The sequence below is a fragment of the Canis lupus genome, chromosome 37, assembly GCF_048164855.1.
Source record: "Canis lupus baileyi chromosome 37, mCanLup2.hap1, whole genome shotgun sequence".
In the NCBI taxonomy this organism is placed as follows: domain Eukaryota; kingdom Metazoa; phylum Chordata; class Mammalia; order Carnivora; family Canidae; genus Canis; species Canis lupus.
The window spans coordinates 1,877,653-1,901,749 of NC_132874.1; the positions used below are offsets into that span (position 1 = coordinate 1,877,653).

The following is a 24,097-nucleotide window of genomic DNA, read 5'->3' on the forward strand; positions in this document are numbered from 1 at the left end:
CTATGTCTCTGCCTCTCTCTGTGTGTCTCTCATGAATAAATAAATAAATACTTTTTTAAAAAAAATTTAAATTTGCTGAACAGGTAAGATTTCTCTGAGAAGGTGATACTTGTTTTTGTTTTTTTTTTAAGATTTTATTTATTTATTCATGAGAGATACAGAGAGAGAAAAGCAGACATAGGCAGAGGGAGAAGCAGGCTCCCTGCAAGGAGCCCCATGTGGGACTTGATCCCGGGACAGGATCACACCCTGAGCCAAAGGCAGATGGTCAACCTCTGGAGCCACCCAGGTGTCCCAAGAAGGTGGTATTTGACATAATCCTAAAGGACAGGAAGAAATGAGGAACCTATTTGGAGAAACAAAAGTGTTTCCAGGCAGAGCACACAGGGACTGCAAAGGCCCTGAGGCTGGGGCAGGCCTGACTTGTGCTGACTGTCTAAGGATGAGCAGGAGGCTGTGTGGCTGGAGAAGAGGGATGCAGGGAGAGGATAGGGCAGGCGATGGCTGTGCAAGTCACTAGAAACACTTTGGCTTTTATATTGGCATCAGAGGGGAGCCCTTGGAGAGTTTTGCACTAATTCTGTATTTAGAAAATAGACAGAAAAGAGAAATAGAAACACAGTGAAGAGTCTATTGCAAAAATTGCAAGAGGTGATGGTAGATGTCTAGTGTGAGGGCAACGAAAATAGTTAAGAAAAGGTTGGATAATGGATAATGGATACACTTCAAGGGCGAGGCTGATGGATGGGATCTAGGATCCCAGGGGGAGGGAGAATCCACAGACAACTGCACGGCTGGAGCAGCTGCTTGTTGAGATGGGGAGGATGGGTGAGGAGCTCCTTTGGGGTGGGGGAAAGAGCAGGAGTTCCGTTTTTGACAATGTTATGTATAAAATACCTGTGGAGGGGTGCTCAGTAGGTTAAGTGTGTGCCTTCAGCTCAGGTCATGATCCCAGTGTCTTGGGATCAAGCCCCACATAGTGCTACCTGCTCAGTGGGGAGCCTGCTTCTCCCTCTGCCCCTGCTGCTCCCCCTGCTTGTGCTCTCTCTGTGTCAAATAAATAAATACAATCTAAAATAAAATAAAATAAAATAAAATAAAATAAAATAAAATAAATAAAATAAAATACCTGTGGCGAAAGCAGTTGCATCAGTGACTGTGGAGTTTGAAGGAGCAGGTCAAGATGAAAAGAGACATTTGCATATGCGTGGTGTTTAAGGATTGACCCCTGAGCATGCTAACGTTTAGGGAAGGAATTTACAAGAAAATTATAATATAGCACGTAATAAGTGCTATTAATAAACTTGAAATAATCTCAGAAATCCTGGGTGTATTCCAGGAACTTCAAAAACCAGTTTTGAGTCAGCAGAAGCTTTCAGGAGGAGGTCGGGGTAACGTCCGGACTGAGATCTAAAGAACAAGGAGGGGGCTGGTCACTGGAAAAAGGCGGAGGAATTCCAAGGCAGCCACCCCTGCGAAGTGGAAAAGCAGGAGGACGTGACACGGCGGGAATGTCACGGTCCCGAGCGCTCCGGCCGCACAGCCCGCGGGACAGACAGACCGCCCGGAGCCTGGCCCGCAGACCCGCCGGGAAACAACCTGTGTGCAAGCACAGCAAGCCCTGGTCCCTGTCAGACCCGATCCACACTTACCCAATCGGAATCGGATTCTGGAAGGCAAAGAAAAGCGTCTTGGCGGTTTTCGGTGGGATCCGAGGCGACATCCGTGGCCCGGGGCCGCAGGGCCGGCGGGGGTGAGGGCGCGCGGGTCCTTGGGGCGCGCCCCGAGGGTCGGGAAAGCGGGTTCCAGGGCTGCACTGGGGCGGATCCCGCAGGCGGGAGCGCGGAGAGGCTGCCGGAACCACCTGGCTCTTCAGGGGACCGGGTTTAAAGCCAAGAAAAGCGAGGAATGAGCGAGGAAGGACGAAGGAAAAAGATGGATTAGGGGGAAAGAAATGAAACCATTTTCATATTGGAAAAACTCACTGCGATCCTGGGATTGAAGGTTGGCGAGGACGCATCTGCCCGCAGCGGGGAGCAGCGGGGTCCAGCTGTCACCGAGTCCGAGCCATCCTCTCCTGCGAGTTTTACCGCAACTCCAGCTCAACTGTATGCAAACAGCTTAACTGAGTCTATTTCTAGATCTTTCATGGTTAACCTTTCCTAAGGAAAAGCCTTTCCAAAATTCTTCTGGGAATCAGTCTGCCAGGGAAGGACAGCTCCAAATCCCATGTCCCCCCCGCCCCCCTCGGAAAAATCTCATCCTTATGCGTAGTAAATGAAGGCATTTCTGCAAACACCCGTTTGCCTGAGGCTCCCTGTCCTGGGTGCGGAACTACCCTCCTTGCGGATTCCCAGTGTGGGAACAATTGGAGAGCGTGCTCGCTTTGGCAGCACATCTACTAAAAAATGGGAACAACTGGAGATACTGAGTCAGAGATGCCTCCTTCAGTTGAGGTGCTCTCTTACAGGATTTCGTTGGGGAAGGAGGGGGAGCATAACAAATTGTACATCCACATCCATTACATCTTCCAGCAAAGGGGGTCTTCAAATTTTTTAATTTATTTTTTTGGGGGGTGTCTTCAAATTATCTATTATTTTGCACTACAAGTAGATGCAAATCTAACCCAATCCACAGAGGTATTTATTTTTTAAAAAAATAACCATTTAAAAAAATAACCATTTTAGTGCTCATTTCGGCAGCACATATACTAAAACAAAAAACAAAAAAACAAAAACAAAGCAAAACAAAACAACAACAAAAAAACCCACCATTTTATTTATTTTAGAGAGAAAGCACAGGAGCTGAGGGTGGGGGAGGAGCCGAGGGAGAGGGGAAAGCAAGCACCCCGCTGAGCAGGAGCCCCACCCTGAGACTTGACCCCAGGACCCCTGGATCATGACCTGAGCCTGAGCTGAAGGCAGACACTTAACCTATTTAGTCACCTAGGTGCCCCAGCAGGGAAGTATTTTTAACACAGATTTGGGATCACAGGAAATAACTGCAGATTTCAATGTTTATACCTGTATTTGGTGCCTAGAAGTCCATAGGAGAATCAAGAAAGACTAAATAAAAAATGATGGTATTGGGATAAAATTCTATGGGAGACATGGAATGGAAATAACAAATTCAAGGAGATAAAGGATCATTGTAAAATCTTCCACAGAAGGTTAAAGAAGGGGTCTCTCTGTGTCTCTCTCCCTCCCTCTAGTTCTCAAGGGATATTGCTAAGTATTAAATTACTAAACTTTTTAGATTCCTGTGATATAAGTCACAATACCTTCAGAAGAATTTGAAGATATGACAAGGGACACCTGGTTGGCTCAGTGGTTGAGCATCTGCCTTCAGCTCAGGCCTTGATCCCTGGGTCCTGGGATTGAGTTCTGCAACTGGCTCCCTGTGGGAGCCTGCTCTCCCGTATCTATGTCTCTGCCTCTCTCTCTGTGTCTCTCATGGATAAATAAACAAAATCTTAAAAAAAAAAAAAAGAATTTAAAGATATGATGAAAAATGCTGCATGTCCACTCAAACAATGTTAAAAGGGATACCAAGTTGTCAAAATTCTTTATAGGAGCCAAGAACACCAGTGAACTGGACAATGTAGGGCCATCCATAGTCACCAGACATTTCCCTTCCTTTTTAATGACTCACCTTTTTTCTTGAACGGAGAAAAAAATGGGTAGATGTTACCAAATTGGCAGATTCTTACCATTGTTCTTCATTGGTTCCCTTTCACTTTTCTTGGTTTTTTATTTATTTATTTATTTATATTTTATTGTTTCTTTGTTTCTCTTTCTGTCCTTTTTGGTTATTTCTTGGTGCCCAGTAAATAAAAGCTGGCAGATTTTGCTAAGCATTCCATAAATATTTATTGGGAGCAATCAGTTGGTTTCTTTTATTTTCCCTTTTTACAACTGTACTCAAATAAGGATTGTTTTCTTGATGCCACTTAAACTCTACCTACCTACAGAAAACATAAACAAGTGCTGGGTGAATTGATTATAGAGGTTACACCTGCTGGGTTGCCTTTCCTGAATGAATGCAAGAATGTAGTGATCACACTAGTAAGCTTGATCCTTTTTGTAGATATGGAGAAGGCTTTTTAGCTTGAGCCTGGGTAGCTCAGTTGGCAGAGCATCAGACTTTTAATCTGAGGGCCCAGGGTTCAAGTCCCTGTCCAGGCAGCATGGTCTTTACCTTCCCTAGATCTGGGAGTCCTCAGCTTCCTTCAAAGAAGGAAGTTTGAGTTTGACTTTTACCTGTTTAGAGTGAGAGAATACCAAAAAGTCAGTTACCATCAACCTTAACCAGTAGCTAGGATTTACTACTCTATTCCAAGCAGAAGATGACTTTAGCACTTATTTTTTTAAAAGATTTTTATTCATTTATTCACGAGAGACACAGAAAGAGGCATAAGCAGAGGGAGAAGCAGCAGGCTTCCTGAGGGGAGCCTGATGCAGGACTCCATCCCAGGACCCAGGGATCATGATTTGAGCCAAAGGCAGATGCTCAACCACTGAGCCACCCAGGCGCCCCAACTTTAGCACTTTTTTTTTTTTTAGCACTTTTTAATAGAGATTTCCCCAGGAATACAGTACAAAAGACTTACAGTCCATGGTGTATAGGAAAGCTATCCTTCTAGACTAGGGAGTTTTAGAAAAGGAACTAGAAACCAGATTTATTGAGTGAAGTGTTCACTGTATCAAAACCCAGGCCCTTTAGATTTGCAATCCTTTGCAACTGAGCTACCTGGCAGATGGGGAGAGCTCTCTGCCAAGCCCTAGCTATGTCATTAGTATGGAGTTACATGACATATACTGCAGTTTGGTCTTAGGTGAAATATTCATCCTACCCAGAAACACAGGGACACTTTGTCATTCATTTCCACTATTTTGGCCAATTGTGAGCTGATGTGTGCAGTTGATTGCTCAGTGGATTGTATCTTTCTCTAGAAATACACATTTCCCCTCCCTCTCTGCCTAGGGATTGTACTTTCCATTCCATTTGAAGATGGCTCACCTAGAAAAATCCCAAGGAACCTAAAACAAAAACCTCCTAGAACTAATACATATGTTCAGCAAAGTCTCAGAATACAAGATCAAAATACAAAAAGCAATTTTATTTCTATACACTAGCAATAAACATGTAGGCCTCAGAAAAAAAAATACAGTATCATTTACATAGCTTAAAAAATAACGTAGATGCCAATCTACCAGAACATGTACATGCTGGAAAATACAAAACTACAAAATGCTGATGAAAGAAATCCAAGACCTAAATAAATAGAGCGATATTCTGTGTTCACTGATTGGAAGCCTAAGAGATGTCAAGTCTTCTCAAAATTAGATACAGGTTTAACACAATTCTTTTTTTTTTTTTAATTTATGATAGTCACACAGAGAGAGAGAGAGAGAGGCAGAGACACAGGCAGAGGGAGAAGCAGGCTCCATGCACCGGGAGCCCGATGTGGGATTCGATTCCAGGTTTCCAGGATCACGCCCTGGGCCAAAGGCAGGCGCCAAACCACTGCGCCACCCAGGGATCCCCAGTTTAACATAATTCTTATAAAAATCCAGGTGAGTTTTTTTTTTTTTTTAGATACAAACATGACTACTTTAAAATTTCTATGGAAAGTCAAATGATTTAGAATAACTAAAACAATTTTGAGAAAAAGAGATACAAAGTGGAAGAAATCACTCTTATTATTTCAAGACTTATTTTACAGCCACAGTAGTAAAGATTGTGCATTACTGGCAGAGGGATAGGCATATAAGTCAAAGAAACAGTATAAAGAAACCATAAATCATCACATACAAATACAGCCAAGTTATATTTAACAGAAGTACAAAAGGAATTTAGTGAAGAGATGAAAGTCTTAGTCTTTTAAAAAAAATGGTGGTGGAGAAATTTGATATCCATAGGCAAAAAAAGCATGACCTCAACCTAAACCTACACTTCATTAAAAATTAACTGGAAATGATAGATTTACTGTAAAACATTAAACTATAAAAGTTTTATTTTTTAATTTTTATTTATTTATGATAGTCACACACACACAGAGGCAGAGACACAGGCAGAGGGAGAAGCAGGCCCCATGCACCGAGGGCCCAACGTAGGACTCAATCGCGCCCTGGGCCAAAGGCAGGCGCCCTGGACCAAAGTCAGGCGCTAAACCGCTGCGCCACCCAGGGATCCCACTATAAAAGTTTTAGAAAAAAATAATATTGGAGGACTTCAGGCTTGGAGAGTCTTAGACATGACACCAAAAACACAAACATAAAAGACAAATTTGACTAATTGAATTTCATCAAAACTAAAAGCTGTTGCTCTGCAAAGTACTCTCTTAAGAGGATTAAAAGGTCAGTTACAGATGGGAGAAAATGTTTGCAAACCACATATCTGGCAAAGACTCATATCTAGAATATATAAAGAACTCTCAAACACAACACTGAAACAACAATGAATTAAAAAATCGGCAGAAGACATGAAAAGACATTTCACCAAAGAGGATATACAAATGGCACATGAAAAGATGTTCAATATCACTAGTCATTTAGGAAGTATGAATTAAGATCATGGTGAAGTATCACTGCACGTCTGTTAGAAGAGTTAAAATAACAAATTTTATTTGATTGACATTGCCTATGGCTGGCAAGGATGCAGAGAAACTGCATCTGTCACGCATGGCTGATGGCATTTGGGAAATGGTGAAGCCACTTGGGAAAGCAGTTTGGCAGTTTCTTAAAGAAGTGACACATGACACTTACTATACAATCCAGCAATTCCACTCTCAGGCATTTATCCTAGGAATAATGAAAACTTAGGTCTACACAAATACCATACATTATTTTTCAGAGAAGCTTTATTTGTAATAGCCTAAACCTAGAAATAACAAATGGGTTTCTCAGCAGGTGATTGGTTAAACCAATGGTGGTACACATCTATTCCATGGAATACAACTCAACAGTTAAAAAAAAAAAAAAAAAAAAGAACGAACTACCAATGTATGCAACAATTTAGATGGATCTCAAGGGCATTGTGCTAAATGAAAAAAGCCAATCTTCAAAGGTCGCATACTTTTTTTTATCTCTCGTATATATCATCCTCAAAATGACATTAGAGGGATGAGAAACAGATTTGTGGTTACAGGAGTTAAGGACGATGGGGAGTGGTGGGTGGAGAGAAAGCAGGAGAGAGATCTTTGTGGGTAAAGCAATAGCTTTGTAACTTGGTTGCAGTAGTAGTTACACACAAAAAAATTACACATACAACAAAATGACAGGGAACAATTGAACTATACACATACATAGCAATGGAAGGTAACAATTACTCATCCTAGGAAAAATGGAAGGGAAACTTAATATACAAATATCTTCGAGGTATTCACAGAGAAAGGAGGGCATCTATCTAAAGCCTTTGGATTCATTGGTCCTGCCATATGACCAAAGGCCAGGGCAGGAGTAATTCTATAGAGACAAGAGGTAAGAATTCTCCAAGTAGAGAATCCAGTATGTTGGGTGCAAGAATTCTTCAGCAGGTGAAGGGGAAAAGAAACCACCTCACATGTGTAGGATAGATGTGGAAAAAGCTGAATCAGAGAGGATTTCTTTTCTTTTCTTTTCTTTTCTTTTTTTAAGTATTCATGAGAGACACACAGAGAGATGCAGAGATATAGGCATTGATTGAGGGAGAAGCAGGCTCCATCCGTGACCCTGATGCAGGACTCCATCCTAGAATCCAGGAATCATGACCTGAGCATAAAATCAATATATTTTTTTAAAAAAAGATCAAGACTGGTATTTTAATAAATGAAATAGAATCTAATGGGAATAGAAAATATCAGAAGAAACCCCAAGTGGTAAAGTATTGTTTGGTGGTGTTCGGTTTTTTTCTCTCTCTCTAGATAGAGACAGATTCAGTTAGATATATTCTCTATATAGATACAGATTTGTTTGCATACTGCATGGAATTGTGATTTTAAATGTATTTCTGACTCCAAGTTGCAGTCAGAAAAGTATGAAAGAAAACTGCTTTTTGGGAGAATGCTTTTGAAGATGGCAGCATCTCCTTGGAACAAAAAAGACCTAGGAGGGTAAAAGCCTGAAAGGAGTAATTAAAGTTCACTTTACTTGGATCCAGAGTTTCCCTGGAGGCTTAAGAGTGATGCAGGACCGGTTGGTTCTTCTCACGGAGTCGAAGAATGGATCTTGGATAGTGAAGAAAGCCATAGAAGTTTATTAAGCAGGTACAGAGAAAGCTCTCAGGAGTAAAAGGGGTCCCAACAAGGCTGCCACTGAAGGCTTTTTTGGGTTAGCCTTTTATTGAGAACCTAACCAAGGAGCCCATGGCCTTGAGATTTCTTTGTGCTGTCCTGAGTGATTGACATATGGCTGCTTTGGGGTCTGGTGAGTTTTTGTGATTACTGCTAATCATCAAAGGGAGATACTCCCTAGCATTTCGGAGCTAGGGAGCCTGGTGGTTGTTTTTGGTTTTGTTTTTCTGTCTTTGCTGCTTTATCTCTGTTTCCTTGGGATGAGTAGGAGCCTGACTCTGGGGCCTCTCAGTGTCCTTGGGATTTATGGGAGCCCAGAGATTGATGGGAGCCTGGCTCCGAGCCTTTCCCGTATCTTTCCCTGCCTAGGTCCATCTGTTTCTACTTCAAGAGGAACAAGCTGTCCGTGGTCTGGTTCCGGTCTCTGGACTCCCTCCTTTTTCACCTCAAGTCTGGGAAAACAAATCTGAATTCAAGGCCATCCTTGTCCTGGTCTTGGCCCGAGGAAATCTTCGCTAAACAGAAGCTCCATCCCACCTGGACTGCCTTAAGAAGGCCCAAATTTAAAGGCCATTTGAAATGAGAGCCTCCTTGGAAGCAAGGGAAATCCGAAATCGGCCCAGAGGTGACTAGCAGTGTTTCTTCGTCTGTTTCCGCCAAGGGACGCTGGTCTTGGGGAGCTGCCCGGTTCCCCAGGCTGCGGCCTGAGCTGCAGCAGCTGGGTGGGCAAGGGGTGCGCGCCCCAGCTCTGCCCGGGGAAGGCTGCCTGTGCCCGGGCTCCGCCCCGGGAAGGGGCGCCCCCCCAGGGGCGCCCCCCCCCACGCCCCGCCCCACCCCGCCCCACCCCGGCCGCCTGAGCTGTGCAGTGCGTGTGCCCGCCCCGGCTCTGCCCCGGGAGGGCTTTGCGCGCTGCTGGGAATCCGAGAAAGGCTGAAGCTGTGCTGGCCGCTGCGCTCACCACTCCCCAGAGGGAAAACGTTGCAGAGGCTGCTCCTTCCGTTTAATTGCGGACGCTGAAATGGAGTAACATGGCCCAGCCTTGTGAATGAGTGAATTCATTATTGCACATCATGCAAAATTTGACATTTGTAAAGATGAGAGGTGTACAGCTGTCCAGACGGGCCCTGGGACCTAACACAGAGGCAGCGACACACGAGGTCTAGTGTTCCGAGAAGTCCTAACAAGTTCTGCTCTCTGATAAAAGCCACAGGAAACGGAAGCTTATATCTTTATTAGCTTAACATTTTTTAATTTCTGTGTGTGTGCCTGTCACAACGGTTCCAAACGAGATCCAACTGAAATTGTGGCCACCATATCATCATTTGAGCAATAAATTGGGTTTATTCCTTCTATTCAGGAGCATCGTCCTTGTGAAAATCTGTGCCCTTGCAAGCAAATAAAAATAATCGTATATATATATATATTTTATCCAAATGGTGGTCCATGAGACTTTTAAGGAGGAAACATGGGAGGTGGTCAACACGCTTCTTCTCTGATTGATGGTAGTAGCAGGGTCGGCTCCACGACTTCCAGATTCCGCCGGAGTTTTGCTCGGCGCGCTGTTCCTCGGCTCTCTGAGCAAAGAGCAGCTCCAGAAGAATAAACAAAATTAAGGACAAAAAGAATAGTTTCCCGAGCTTGGACATTGTTTGGCAGGTTGGAAAAGCGCAGCCCGGAAGAGACGGCCCTCGGCCACCTGGTGGTGAAAGAGCGGATCTCTGACACATGGAAGAAAGGAGGGTGGCAAAAGCTATCAGAAAGGAAAACATTCGGAAAAAAAAAAAAAAAAAAAAAAAAAGAATTTTCTCAACACAGAAAAGGTGATTGATCTTCATCATTAACAGAATAGATAGGAAAACTGGGACAGCAAGCAGAGTGGCGCAGTGGAAGCGTGCTGGGCCCATAACCCAGAGGTCGGTGGATCAAAAACCATCCTCTGCTACAGAGCTTATACTTGCTTCTCATTGCTGAATTTTACTCATTAGGTTATAAGCCCCAAAGCCACTGTGTAGATCTTTCATATCGCCCTCTAATTTGGGCCCAGCCATCTTTGAAATCATGCTGTCTCCCAGTGGGCAATTCTCAAACTCATTCACCAGTCTGAAGTTCCCAGAATTGTAAAATGTCTTCCATCCAATAAAAAGAGTGTCCGATAAAAGAGCAATTGGAAATATTCTTTCAGTTGACGTGGGAGCCTACTTCTCCCTTTGCCTGTGTCTCTGCCTCTCTTTCTCTGTGTCTGTCATGAATAAGTAAATAAAATCTTGAAACAAAACAAAACTCAAACCTGTCTGGATATTATATGAAGATATCTTTAAGATGAGATTAATATTGAAATCAGTAATTTTGAGCAAATCAGAATGCCCTCTATACAATGTGGTAGGTGTCATCAAAACAGTAAATAAATTCTGCCCCAGACTGGCTTTGGACCAGGATTGTAATATCAGCTCTTCCCTGGGTCTTTAGCTCAGTGGCCTGCCCTGCAGGATTGGGACTTGCCGATCCCCACAACTGGGTGAGTCAATTTCTTAAAATCTCTCTGTCTCTGTCTCTCTTTCTCTCTCCACACCCCATTTGTTCTGACTTATCCTCCAAAGACAAGCTTATGATGAAGCAGGTAAAGTAACAAAACAATATGAAAATAGGGTGTGTACGACAGCACAATGTTTGCATTATGATGGTCTGAAACACTTAGGAGAAGTATCAAAAACAAAAACAAATTAAGCAAAGAGGCAAAGAGTAAAGATATAGGATTTAAAAAGAATACCTGAATTTCTAGACACACACATATATATATACATTTATATATGTATACATAAATATACATCTGTATACATATATACATATACTTGTATATATAGCAAAATATTTTAAAATAATATAAATTACATATACATATATATAGTAAAAATATATTTTTAAATAATATAAATATATAAAAAATTAAAGAATAATTAAAAGCATTATTATTATTTTTTAATTTATTTATGATAGTCACAGAGACAGAGAGAGAGAGAGAGAGAGGCAGAGACACAGGCAGAGGGAGAAGCAGGCTCCATGCACCGGGAGCCCGATGTGGGATTTGATCTGGGGTCTCCAGGATCGCACCCTGGGCCAAAGGCAGGCGCCAAACCGCTGCGCCACCCAGGGATCCCTTAAAAGCATTATTAAAATAAAACTGGAAATCTTGCTTAACACACAAGGATTAAAAAGTAATATAAAACATTTAATATGAGGATGAACACAAAGAGGGAAAGGAAGGAATTGAGGAGGAGGAGTGAGGATGAAGAAAGAGAAAATGAAATGTGTAAATCAGTGAAGGAAAAGTGTAAAATAAGAAATAGACACTGTAGGGACGCCTGAGTGGCTCAGTGGTTGAGCATCAGCCTTCAGCTCCAGCAGTGATCCCCGGGTCCTGGGATGGAGTCCCACAATGGGCTCCCTGCAGGGAGCCTGCTTCTCCCTCTGCCTCTCTCTGTGTCTTTCATGAATAAATAAATAAAATCTTTAAAAAGGAAGAAAGAAAGAAGAAAGAAAGAAAGAAAGAAAGAAAGAAAGAAAGAAAGAAAGAAAGAAAGAAAGAAAGAAAGAAAGACTCTGTAGTAATGGGAGAGATGTTCAAAGATGATACAGCTTGACCAAAAAGGAGAATGCTAGAATTTGAAGAATTATGTGTAAAAAAATTTTTTAAGGCTATTAGGAGGAAGAAGAATAGAAGTTGCACACAGCTACTTGTGAAATTAGGGAAAAGCTAAAGCACTTAAGGGATGTTAGAGATCTAGTTACAGGGAAAAGGGAAAGAACTCTGCACACAAATTGTTGTAAAAAGCATAAAGAAAATATGTAAAATATCTGGAAAGTATGCAAAATGCCTTAAATAAGAAATAAATGGGTACAGAATAAAGACTAGAAGAGAAAAATGTGAGGATAAAGTACGTTAATTTGGGAAAGGAGCGAATCAATGAGGGTTGTGTTGCCTAACCCATCGGCAGCGCCAGTGCAGGATGAAAGCACAAGGCCTCTCATGAAAAAGTATTAAGAATTTCAAGATGACTGCAGCAAAAGCAGTAAGCCAAACACGAGTCCCTTCTAAACTCCGGAAGCTGGAAGCTGGCTGTAAGTAAGAATAAGAAAAGCTTTCAAGAATCTTTTAACCACCATCAAATTTTGAGAGCAGAAGGCTCTGAAGAATACTCACCAAAGGAGGTTCCCGCTACACATAAATGTAGGCGGGTGCTCCCCTTCGAGGTGTGGGGAGCCCCAGACCACACGCCCCACTTATAGAGAAAGCTGGGCTCCGGTGTGACTTGTCATCCTCAGCAAACGTGCTTCTGCAGAGAGCAGATTGCTCAGCTGTTTCCAGAAGAGCCATGAATTGCTTTCCAGATGCTGCGTCCTCCTAGCAAATTTAATATAAGCATTAATTAAAATCGCAAACTTAACACCTGGGCACACATGCCCTTTTTTCACCAGCAGTGGTGCAGGTGCATGGAGTACTGGATCCCCCTGGGCTGCAGGCAGGGCTACAAGACGAGGTTAGGGGAGATTAGGCAGTTAAGAACTTCACTCAGCTGACAGATTTCCACACACAACTTTGAGCTTACATGGGCCTTACTGCAGCTTCCCAGGGAATTTTTTCCCCTCCATACACTGCCATGAAAGCAAAACATTTAGAGTGGGTTTATATTTCTGAGTTTTTTTTTTTTTAAAAAGCAATCTGAAATGCTGTAAGTTTTTTCTTTCAATGAGCTAACCTCCAAATTTTGTTAGAATCTCCAGTACCTATATTAGTTGGTATGCAAAAGATGACTTAAGATTTAAAATTTTTTGCAACATTTTAATTGTTTTCAACAACATAAGATTTAATATGATACAGTATATTTCACTGTGAAAATCTGAATGCATAAAACCATACACTATTCAAAAATGCAATATCAAGAAGTAAAACAGGGACGCCTTGGTGGCTTAGCGGATGAACATCTACCTTGGTCCAGGTTGTGATCCTGGAGTCCCAGGATCTAGTTCCCACATCAGGCTCCCTGCATGGAGCCTGCTTCTCCCTCTGCCTATGTCTCTGCCTTCCTGTGTGTCTCATGAGTAAATAAATTAAATCTTAAAAAAAAAATAAAAAAAAGTAAAACGAACATACAGATTTGCCCAGTATGGCTTACAAAATCAAACACTGCCAACAGCCTTAGAGCCTCAGATATCTTTCTCCTCATTTTCATCTTTTCTTTCTATCCAGAGTCATTGCTATTTTAGGTTTATCGTTCTTTTGCAGTTCTTTAGAGATGTGCCACATATTTATGTGTCAAGAGATATGTCATTCGGGTGTTTCTGAACTTGATATTAATGGTGTTTTAACACTTCTTTAGTCTGCTCTGTAAAGCCGGAGATGGGACTGCAAACCATCCTGTACTCCTATAGTTGGGCTGTGCCAGTGGGAGCTCTAGAGGAGGCTAGAGGACTGGGACGTCCTCCATCCTGCTGGTTCCCCGTTCCTGTTGCACACACCATCCCATCATCCTGACTGCACGCTCTCACTCTGGCAGCAACAGTACGTTCCAGTAGCAACTGCTTCTTCCAGTTTCTGGGGTTGTTTCCCCAACCAACCTCATCAGAGACCTGAGAAATCACAGCACAGCAGGCCAGCAACCCACCCTGAGGAATCTGGCTCCCTTCCTCCAAAATTTTATGTTCTACAGATGCTGGATGCTTCTGATCTGCCTCTGGCACCTGTGTTGTCTTAGCTCTCAGGGTGGCAGCCACTATCCTGCAGCTGTTAGGGATCCTTTTTGGTCTTCTAATACCATGGCTTCCTAGCAGTACTGTCCCAAGAGGTAAGAAGAGGAAGCCACCAGTTTCTTCTGGCCTGAGTGCAGAAACTGGCTTATTTTACTTTTTTTGAAAATACATATAATTTTTTAAAAATGTAAATAGCATCATTCTATATACAGAAACTGGCACTTCTTTTAGAGGACTCTTTGGGTCAGAGGACAGAGCCTGAGGGCATGGCTGTACCCCGTTCCCTGCCTCCACGTTGCTTTTATGTCTGGCCTCCTTCCGCTTTATCCTGCTCCGAATCTGCCTTATGCTCCAGCCATCCCGCACTCCTTCCCCACCCCCACCCAGGCCACTTTCAGCCTCCCTCTCCCCTAGGGCTGCCATTGGGGTCTCTACCATCCTCACCTCTGGAAGCTGCCCTGACAGACCATCTGTCATCTTCCTAGGCAGCACCCCGCCCCGTCTCTCTCTACGGGGCCCACCCAGCATCACCGCAACCTGTGCCTTTAGATAATTTTCCAGCCACCATGTGCATTACCTCCACGTTCCTTACCTCCACTGCCATGCCACTCAATTGTAGTGGGCACAGTAACAGCAACCCTTAATTGGTTCTTTAAAACATATTTGCTGGCAGCCTTCTCAGAAGCAATCTGAGTTCACCCCAAGGCCCCAGCACTAGATTCTGGGGGAGGCTAGGTTATGCAGAAGGGCAGATGGGTAAATTAAACTACACTAAACTGCTTGTCAATGTTGTGGACTAAGACCGTTAAAAATTGCCATAATTTCTTGCATACCTGATAGTGTGCTGGATGTGTGCTTAACTTACTTAAATAACAAAATAATGACATACTTGCGATTTACACTATGACACTATTGTACAAGTCACAGAGCAACTTTTTAAAAAGATTTTATTCGTTTATTCATGAGAGACACAGAAAGAGAGGCAGAGACATAGGCAGAGGAAGAAGCAAGCTCCCCCTGTGGGGACCCTGGGATCACAACCTGAGCCAAAAGCAGATGCTCAACTACTGTGCCACTCAGGCACCCCATCACAGAGCAATTTTAAGAGAAGTGCAATTTTAAGAGAAGTGAGGCATGGAGTCCAAGCTCCAAGGCATTGAAAAATTATTTCAATTTTTAAAATTAGCATACTTTATTTTTTTAAGATTTCATTTATTTATTCAAGACAGAGAGGCTGAGACACAGGTAAAGGGAAAGGGAGAGAAGCAGGCTCCATGCAGGGAGCCTGACACAGGACTCGATCCTCAGTCTCCAGGATCACACCCCAGGCTGAAGGCTGCGCCAAACCGCTGGGCCACTGGGGCTGCCCGCAGACTTTATTTTTTTATGAACGATTTTAGATTTACAGAAAAATTGAACCGAAAGTACAGAAAGTTTGCATATACTCTCCAGTCCCCCCACTTCCAATCCTAGTTTCTGCTCGTAGCAACATCTTGCACTGGTGTGGGATATTTGTCACAACTGATGAGTCAATATTGATACATTACTATTTAATTAAAGTCCATAGTTTACGTTAGGGTTCACTTTTTTGTTGTACATTCTATACTTTTTTACCAAATTCATAATGTCATGTATCCACCATTCTCATTTCATATAGAATAAAATCCTCTGTGCTCCACCTATTTTCCCATTTCCCAAAACCTCTTATCTATTTGCTCTCTACAGTTTTGTGTTTTCCAGACTGTCGTGTAGTTGGAATCACAGAGTATGTAGCCTCTTGAAACTGGTTTTGTTCATGTAGCAATACAGATTTAAGGTTCCTCCAGGTCTTTACATGACTTGATAGCTCATTTCTGTTTAGTGCTGAATAATATGGCACTGTACTGAGTGTGCCAGAGTTTATCATATTTTGAAGTATTTCTTGGTTGCTTCCAATTCCTGGCAATTTTAAGTAAAGCTTCCATAAACATTCATGTGCAGGTTTTTGTGTGGACAGAACTTTTCAGCTCATTTAGTAAATACCTAGAAGTGTGATTGCCAGATGGCATGGTAATGCTATGTTTAATTTTATTTATTATTATTATTTTTTATGTTTAATTTTATAAGAAACTGCCAAACCATCTTCCAAAGCGGCTGTACCATTTCGCATTTCCCTCAGCAATGAATGAAAGTTCCTTTTGCTCTGCATGTTCACCAACTTTTGGTGTCGCCGGTATCTGGATTGTAGCCATTCTAATCTGTGTATAGTGGTATCTCATTGATGCTTGGATTTGCAATTCCCTCATGATGTTTGATGTAGAGCATCTTTCCATATGCATATCTTCTATGGCGACTTACCTATTCAGATCCTTTGCCCATTTTTTAAAAAGATTTTATTTATTTATTAAAGAGAGAGAACACACCAGCATGGGGGAGCTGAGTTTTGGTAGTTTTATGTATATTTTCGATACCAGGTCTATATCAGATAGGTTTTGCAAGTATTTTCTCTCAGTCTGTGGTTTATTCTCTTAACAGTGTCTTGGGCAGAGTAGTTTTTAATTTTAATGAAGTCCAATTGATCATTTTTTTTCTTTGAACACCAAGATTTTTGATGCTCTCTGTTTCCTTATTGGCAGGAACCCCCAACTCAGTGTTACTATTGTCAAGCATCATGCATACAAGAATGCTCAAAGTCATCTTCTGTTATCGCTTCTCATTCTCCCTGCACCTTAGCAAGGCTTTGTCCAGGATCAAAGTCCACATCCCTACTTAGGTCTCATTGACTGGATTCCTGAACTCTTGCAATGCCTCCTTCTCGTTTCCTGGCTCCAAACATTGAGTTCAAATACACCTTCTTTGCAACCAACCTTTTCCCCTTTTTAATCTTTCTTTTTAAAAATGGAAATAGTTTGATTTTTTTAGGAGATATAATCTTGTAGAAAATATGAAATAATGCGGGAAAACCAAAAATAATTCCTTCCAAACCTACTCCAGTACCAAACGGGGCATAACCATGATGTTAATGACTTGGTCAATATCCTCCTTTCTTCTGTGACCACATCTCTATCTAAAAATCTGTAGCTATATTTTCACACAAATTTAAAATTATATGAGGGGCACTTGGGTAGCTCAGTAGTTGAGTGTCTGCTCTTGGCTCAGTTGGTGATCCCAGGTCTGGGGATCAAGTCCCACCCTGGGCCCCCCCGCAGGGAGCCTGCTTCTCCCTCTGCCTCTCTCTGTGTGTCTCCTATGAATAAATACATTTTAAAACCTTAAAAATTATATGGGGTTAAAAAGAAATCTTATGTATCATGGACATAGACAAACATTGATATATAAAGGTCTGCCTTGTCTTTGTTATTCTATCTTATGGCTATTCTATAATTTATTTAACTAGGTCCCATTTTTTGAACATGTTGGCTATTCTCATGTTTACTTCCTCTTTTTTTTTAAACAGAAGAGAATGTCTTCTCTCCTGTTAATCTTTTTTTTTTTAAGATTTTTTTTATTTATTCATGAGAGACAGAGAGAGAGAGAGTGTGTGAGAGAGTGGCAGAGACACAAGCAGGCTCCATGCAGGGAGCCCAACGGATGTGGCGCAGGACTCCAGGACCACACCTGAGCCACCCCGGCTGCCCATGTTTACTTTCTCTTAAAGAATCATCCCATGGACCCACTCTCGTCCTGTGGCCAGAATCTTCCCCCAGGTTGTCTGCTCTCCCAGGGCCCATTGCCTGCCTCGCCTGCCTAGTGAACACTAATTAGAGCCCGGGCTCAGGGTCTTTACCCGGTCCCAGCCCTGGGCTCCCCTCCCCCAGCTGACCTCCTGGTGCTGGGTCCTACCGCCCTTCTCTCTACCTCCTGGGGAAGCCACCAGGGAACTTTCGGGGTTAACTGTAATGGAGGCTCGAGTATCCGCTGGGGTTGGGGAGCCCTGGGGCTGACCCTGAGGTCACTTTGTGAAAAAGAGACTCTGGCATCTGGTTCAGGATGGGTTGGAGTCTAGAGAGGCTGGCGGCACATACACCGTCGGGAAAGCACTTGCGAAAGTCGCTATTTGGAAGGACCCAGGCCTCTGGGCGCCCAGCAGAGGAGTGAGAGCAGCCTCGGGCCTGGGCTCTGGGAAAGCACAAGACTTCTGCCCTTTCCTTTGTCCAGAAATGGCTGTACCTCGGGTCTTTTATTCGGAGACTTTGTACTTTTTGTACTTTTAACTTAATGGAACACGGAGAATCTTTCTTTCCCGAGGGCAGACTCCAGGAGTAGATTCATCCACAGACAGTCACGAAGGACTCGAGAGGGAACCTATCCGGCCCTGGGAGGAGGGCGTCCCTCCAGTCTTTCACGCGTGTCTCCCGGTCCTGACCTGCTCCTAGCCGGGCCCGCCAGAGCCCTAGACTCGCTGCGCCCGGAGCCACCCGGCTCTGGGGCCCTCTCCAGGGTCCTCCTGTCGTCCCGCCTGCAATTGGAGGGTGACCAGGATTCGGACCTCGGGAAGACCCTGGACCGGGCCGGGAGGTCGTAGCATTCGGAGCTCGTCCTCCCGGCGGATGATCCGCCCTGGAGACGAAAACGTAGAGGCGGCAGGAAAGGAGAAGCGAGGGAAACGTCAGCTCGATCCCCGAATTCGGTGTCCAGGGTTGCAGGCCGCTCGGAGCCCCGGGTCTGTTCTCCAGCCCTGCGCACCCCGAGCGCCACCAGCACCCACCCTGCGGGGCTGGGACCTCACGGCTCACCCCGACTCTGGGGAACCTGCGGGCTGACCCGTCCGTGCCGGGGCCGCACGCCTGGACCCCTGAGCGGCCGCAGTCAGAGCTGGAGACCCGTCGGCAACTCGACTGCAGCTCGGGGACGGCGCGGGGACTCGGGCCGCACAGTCCCTGACCGCGCTGTGGGCACCAGCGAGACCGCGCGCTCCCTCCTGGCGGGTCCCCCGCGCGCCGCCGCCGCCGCCGAGAGCGCACAGGCCTGGCGCCGCGCTGAAGCCTCAGGACCGCACAGCGAGCTGCTGGAGCTGCGGCGGCCACTCTCCCCGGTCCCCAAGGGGCTGCCGAGCGCCCGAGACCCGCGCACTTTCCTTGCGCCGGGATCCGGTTCAACCGTCCGCGGAACAAGGCGCACTCCGACTCCGGCTGAGTCAGCCAGAAACCTCGGGAACCGACCAGTTACTGGGCAAGCTGGGGTCCCCGCGGTCGTCGCCACCAGAGGTGCGCACGGGCGAGACCGGGAGGCCGCCGAACCGCCGACGGGCTCAGCCGCTTCAACAGGTCCACCGGGTTCGGCAAGTCCATCGCGCCTGCCCTGCCCTGCCCTGCGGCACAGACCTGGAAGGAAGCGGCCAAACTGCGACCCTGCCAGTCCCACCGCGTGGGTGGCCAATGAGTCTTGCAGGCGCTTTCCCATGGAGAGGGCCCACGATTCCATTGTGGGGCCCCTTCCCTCGGACTGGTGGGAGAGCTACCTCCAGCGGACTGTCTGGTCTCTGCGGCACGTCGGGGCCGTGTGCAGCCCGGTGACCATCAAGATAGCACCTCCCAAGCCGAAAGTGCTGCTCTCCAGCCCCCCAGCAGAGGTGAGGGACTCCGCAGGGTCCTCACCCTCGGAGAAGCCCCCAGACCCATGTGCCAAGGAGACAGTGCTGAGGGCCCTCAGAGAGTGCAAGAAAGGGAGGGCCAGGTTGGAAGAATCACCGCGTCCCCAGGGCTTGCCAGGTAAGGGAAGGAGTCCCCGAGGCCAGACCATCCACATTTAAGCCCCTGATGAAAAATGGAGTCCTCACTTCTTTTGTGCCCACGCCTGGGGCTCTGAAGAGAAGCCTCGACTCCTGGAGCTCAGAGCACAGCTTGAACAAGAGGCCCAGTTGCTCCTCCATGAACTCCTTGGCCAGCACACGCACAGGTGGCCCCCTTGGCTCCAGGAGAAATGCAATCTCAAGTTCCTACAGCTCTTCTAGAGCTTTCTCTGAGTCTTGGAAGAGAAGTGTTCCCAGTGCCTCTCTGCAGCCACCAGAAAGGCCTGTAAAAAAGAAAGGCAAGGGTCATCATTCTCACTCTCTGGTCCCGATGTACTCAGACCAGTTCCCAGCAGCTTCTGGGGAACCAAGTCTGCAGAGCCTCAGCTTTTCTCTAGCCCTGGGGACCTGCTGTCACAGACCCCACCTGCCCAGCTAGGGGATGCAGACCCTGAAGGGGACGTGGCCTTAGGGAAAAAAGGTAGACTCCAGTGGAGCAATCCAGCCAGAGAGGAGACGCCTGAGGGCACCACCCACTCTGGCTCTGACACTTGGTCTGCTGCTCAGCCTTCGCTGTCTCTTCCCGTGCTCTTGCAGGCACAGCTCCAACCCAGGGCACAAATCCACAGATGGAAAGCTTAGCAGACAGGCAGGAGCCTCCTGGGGAGGATGTCAGTGTAGCCCATTCACCTCTGGAGGTCTGGAGACTGCTGTCTTCACATGGCTTCCCCTGCACCAGTCAGGGCCCCTGCTGGGCACTTCTTCAGACTCACATCCCACAGCCACATTCATCTTGCTGACCCCAGTTTCTCCCACCTGTCCAGTCACTGATGCCACATGGCCCTCATCTCCCTCTCCTAGGACTCCCATGCCCCCCCCCCCACCACCACCACCAACACTTCCTGTGCAAAGTACTTTGTTTGGAGTGAGTAGCCCAGCTCCCCATTTTCCTGCATCTTCATGTCCTGCTGCAACTTCTGCTGGCCCCACATCGAGCCCTGTTTGGGGGCCCCCACCCTACAGTAAGATCAGAGGCTCCTTATATTCCAGCACTTCTGTGGTGGCTGCAGCATCTTCAACTCCAGCTGTCTTCGCTCCCACCTTCAAGCCTATCTTTGGTGGCCTAGGACCTCTGAAAACTCTGCCCAGGATAGCTCACTTCTCTTTCAAGCAAACCTCTCCTCCAGCTCCTCCCACTTCTACCCATCTGCTCCATAGCCTGGTCAAGACGACTTCTGTAGTCATGGCCACCACCCCAGGCAGCACATCCAAAGACTCTTCTTTCACACAGCCTTTGGATTTTGGTGTCAGTACCAGTACCATGGACAGCACTTACTCCATCCCTTCTACTTGCCACACTTTACTTCTTGGGGCTGCCTGTGCCTTCAGAGCCAGCTTCTCTCCAGACACAAGCTTCATCTTCCCACCACAGCAGCGTGCTACCATTCCCACCGTACACACAGTCACCATCTTTAGCCAGGTTCTTACCAGTGCTGTCCAGATATCCCCAAATAAAAGCACTGCAAATTTTCGGGGTGTGGGTGATCCTCTTTCAGCCTCAGCCCTGGTCACCACAAACCAGCCCTCATTATCATCCAGCATCTCCAGTCCAACCTTAGCATTTGCCGTTTCCTTGGGGTCAGGCTCGAGGCCATCTTTCCCACTCTCCCCAGGAGCCACCTCCTAGCCAGCATTCAGGGCTACAGGTGGACAGAAGCCAGGAGCCCTCCAACCAGCCCTGGACCCAAGCTTCAGTAGCTCTTTCATTTTTGGAAACTCTGCAGTGGTGTCCCCAACCTCAACCCTAACTCCAGCTCAGCCAGCCTTCAGCAGTACCACGCAGTCACCCTGTGGGGGTTTGACACCCTCAACCTCCACCTTTCACATCCCTTCCAGCATCTTGCCAAATTTGGGCAGCACTCTAGCAGGTTTTCCCTTTGGTCAACCTAGTACAACTGATATTGGAGTTGTCAACCAGACCCACCAGAATGGGGCTTGTGGTTCAGTGTTCAGCAGCACAGCCCCACGACCTTTTGCCTTTGGGGGATTGGTGACCCCTATGGACTGTGGGGAGATTGGGATCAGTGCCCCAGACATGAGCTCCAACTCTGGAGCATTCAGCATTGGAGCAGTGCCAAGTGGGACAACTAGTACCATGACACCCTTTGGAAAAGGCTGTAGCCAGAACACCCAAGGCCTGACCAGCCAGAACACACCTTTTGTTGTGGGGAGGGCCAGCATTTCTGCAAGAAAGACTATGTCTGGGGGCCCCTGCATGGCCCCCTTTGCTCAGAGCATGCCTGTCCCTGGGCCAATACAGACTAACAGTAGCCTTGGCTTTGGGATGCCCTCTCCACTTGCTCAGGGTTCTCCTGGGAGAGGACCTCAGATCATCAGCCTCTTCATTTTCCATTGGTGCAAAATCAAAACCCCCAAAGAATCGGGAGCAAGGGCATTCCCGAAGGCATCATGCACACAAGAAATAGTCTGTGTCCCCTGTCCCTAGATCTGGACCTAAGTATTGTGAAGAGCCTTGGTGTCTTCCAATTCTCTAAAGCAAACATACCCCAGATCTAAGGCTAGAGCTTTACATATTCACCCTGTGGGTCCAAATTTATAATCTAGAAAAAGGTGAATGACCAAGATATCTAGTGGTAACAGCAGAATGAAACTGGATGGGACCAAACCTTTTGATGGAGGAAGTTCTTCTTCTTGGCTGCTCCTCTCTGGGTCAGGTGTGAGCTCAGGGAACAGACATGCCAGGAAGGCAGCAAGTAGAGCTCACATTCTCTTGCATCTTTGGGGGGAGGAACAGATTCTCTGTAAATCTCAGCCTACTTTCATTTAGCCCTAAGAAGTAATTCTCTTTCTCTTATCCCTCGGGAATGCCCATCCTCACTCCTCACTGCTTTATTCTTCAATGAGTTCTTGGAAGAGCTTTTGATGTAATTTGACCTTGAATCAGATGAAATCTGACATCATTTTCCATGATTGATCAACCCTTGAGGGCACTTATATGTACTGCTCTTGCTGTGTCACCTCCTCCCACCAAGTTGTTTTAATCTTTCCCCAGGAGAAGTGATGCTCCAGCCCGATCCTCCTCCTCCTGCCGATTTAGCCCCTAACACATTGGTAGGGTCAAGACTCAGTCTGTCAGATCCCAGTGGTCACTCATCATTCCAGAAAAGGGAAGCTCTCGGGCAGTTTCCCTCCAGGCTTGGAGCAAGCCGCCTGGGCCTTCTGCTTGCCACTCTCCATTATGTCTATGCAGAAACTCACTCTCACCATTTTGTCTGACACTACTGTGCCTTTTGTAGTGTCAGCTGAGTTTGGAGGAGGATGGCTTGTAAAAGTGATGCTATGTGGATAGAACCAGAGTACCTGCGGAAAGGTTTCTGGGACCTGGCTGATTGTATAGGGCAAGAACCACTTAATGGCTACAAGTGTTGATCCCTGAATTCACAACAGTGTTTTGACTTTAAGGGATGACTTGTCATGAAGTTATAGGGCCTAGAGAGGGGAGGACAGGGTTCTTCTCTCTATAGGTCATGATCCCTTCCAGTATGAGCCAGAAATGCCCAATTAGGGAGCCAAAGTTTATATTTCAAATTTTCTTTGAATTCGTACCTCATAAAATCACCCTTCCACATTCATAGCTCTCCTGGAAAGGACAGGCAGTGCAGGAGCCTATTGGATCTGAGGACAAAGGGAGAAAGGGGAAACAGTAGATACTTCAGCAGACTTCTCCTGGAATGTCTGTGAGTGAGTGCTATTCCTTAGCACTTCCTAGTGGGAGGGGGGAAAGAGGCAAGAATGACTCCCTGAATACATCTATCTCCTGTTTCATGGATACCTTGGAAGAGGTCCAATTGGAAAAATAAGCAATCTTAAATTGGTTGATAAAATAAAAATAAATTGTTAAAATAAGTATATGATACAGGAATTACTATTCAACTTTTATCAGTAGAGAGGCAGAAAGATGTTAAGAAACTTGCCCAAGACTACCCAGTTAGTAAAGGCTAGATTTGGGATTTAAAGCCTAATGGCTCCAAAGTCCTTGGTCACTTCTTCCCTACTACAGCAGATCACCAAAGTTAGAGCTCTACTGTACAAGTATGTCTCACTCTAAATATCTCTGCTGTTTCAATTTTTTAAGGCATCCCATGACTCAAGATTGCCACATTACAGAGTGGGGCAAGAGGAAAATACAAGATTTTGTCTTTATATGATAATTTAACATTTATCTAGTGAGGACTACATGCTCTGTATTGTGCTTTTACCAGACATTCAGAGGCAAAGGACAAATCCTGTTTGGGAAAATTAAGTGAGTGGTGACATTGGTAAGTAAGCCAACAAATCCAATGTAAATG

At 45.6% G+C, this 24,097-nt stretch overlaps 1 protein-coding gene and 1 non-coding gene across 2 annotated transcripts; both read left to right on the plus strand.

The window, feature by feature from the left end:
- Positions 1 to 1,511: 1,511 nt before the first annotated feature.
- POM121L2 (POM121 transmembrane nucleoporin like 2) lies at positions 1,512 to 22,213 on the plus strand. The gene is given in 9 exon segments (XM_072813690.1): positions 1,512 to 1,753; positions 18,468 to 18,642; positions 18,841 to 19,293; positions 19,296 to 19,685; positions 19,687 to 20,104; positions 20,107 to 20,313; positions 20,316 to 20,459; positions 20,462 to 22,109; positions 22,111 to 22,213. Coding segments are annotated over 9 exon segments (3,780 nt in total).
- On the plus strand, positions 4,112 to 4,184 carry TRNAK-UUU (transfer RNA lysine (anticodon UUU)). The gene has a single exon. It is a non-coding gene; the product is annotated as a tRNA-Lys (tRNA).
- Positions 22,214 to 24,097: the final 1,884 nt, after the last annotated feature.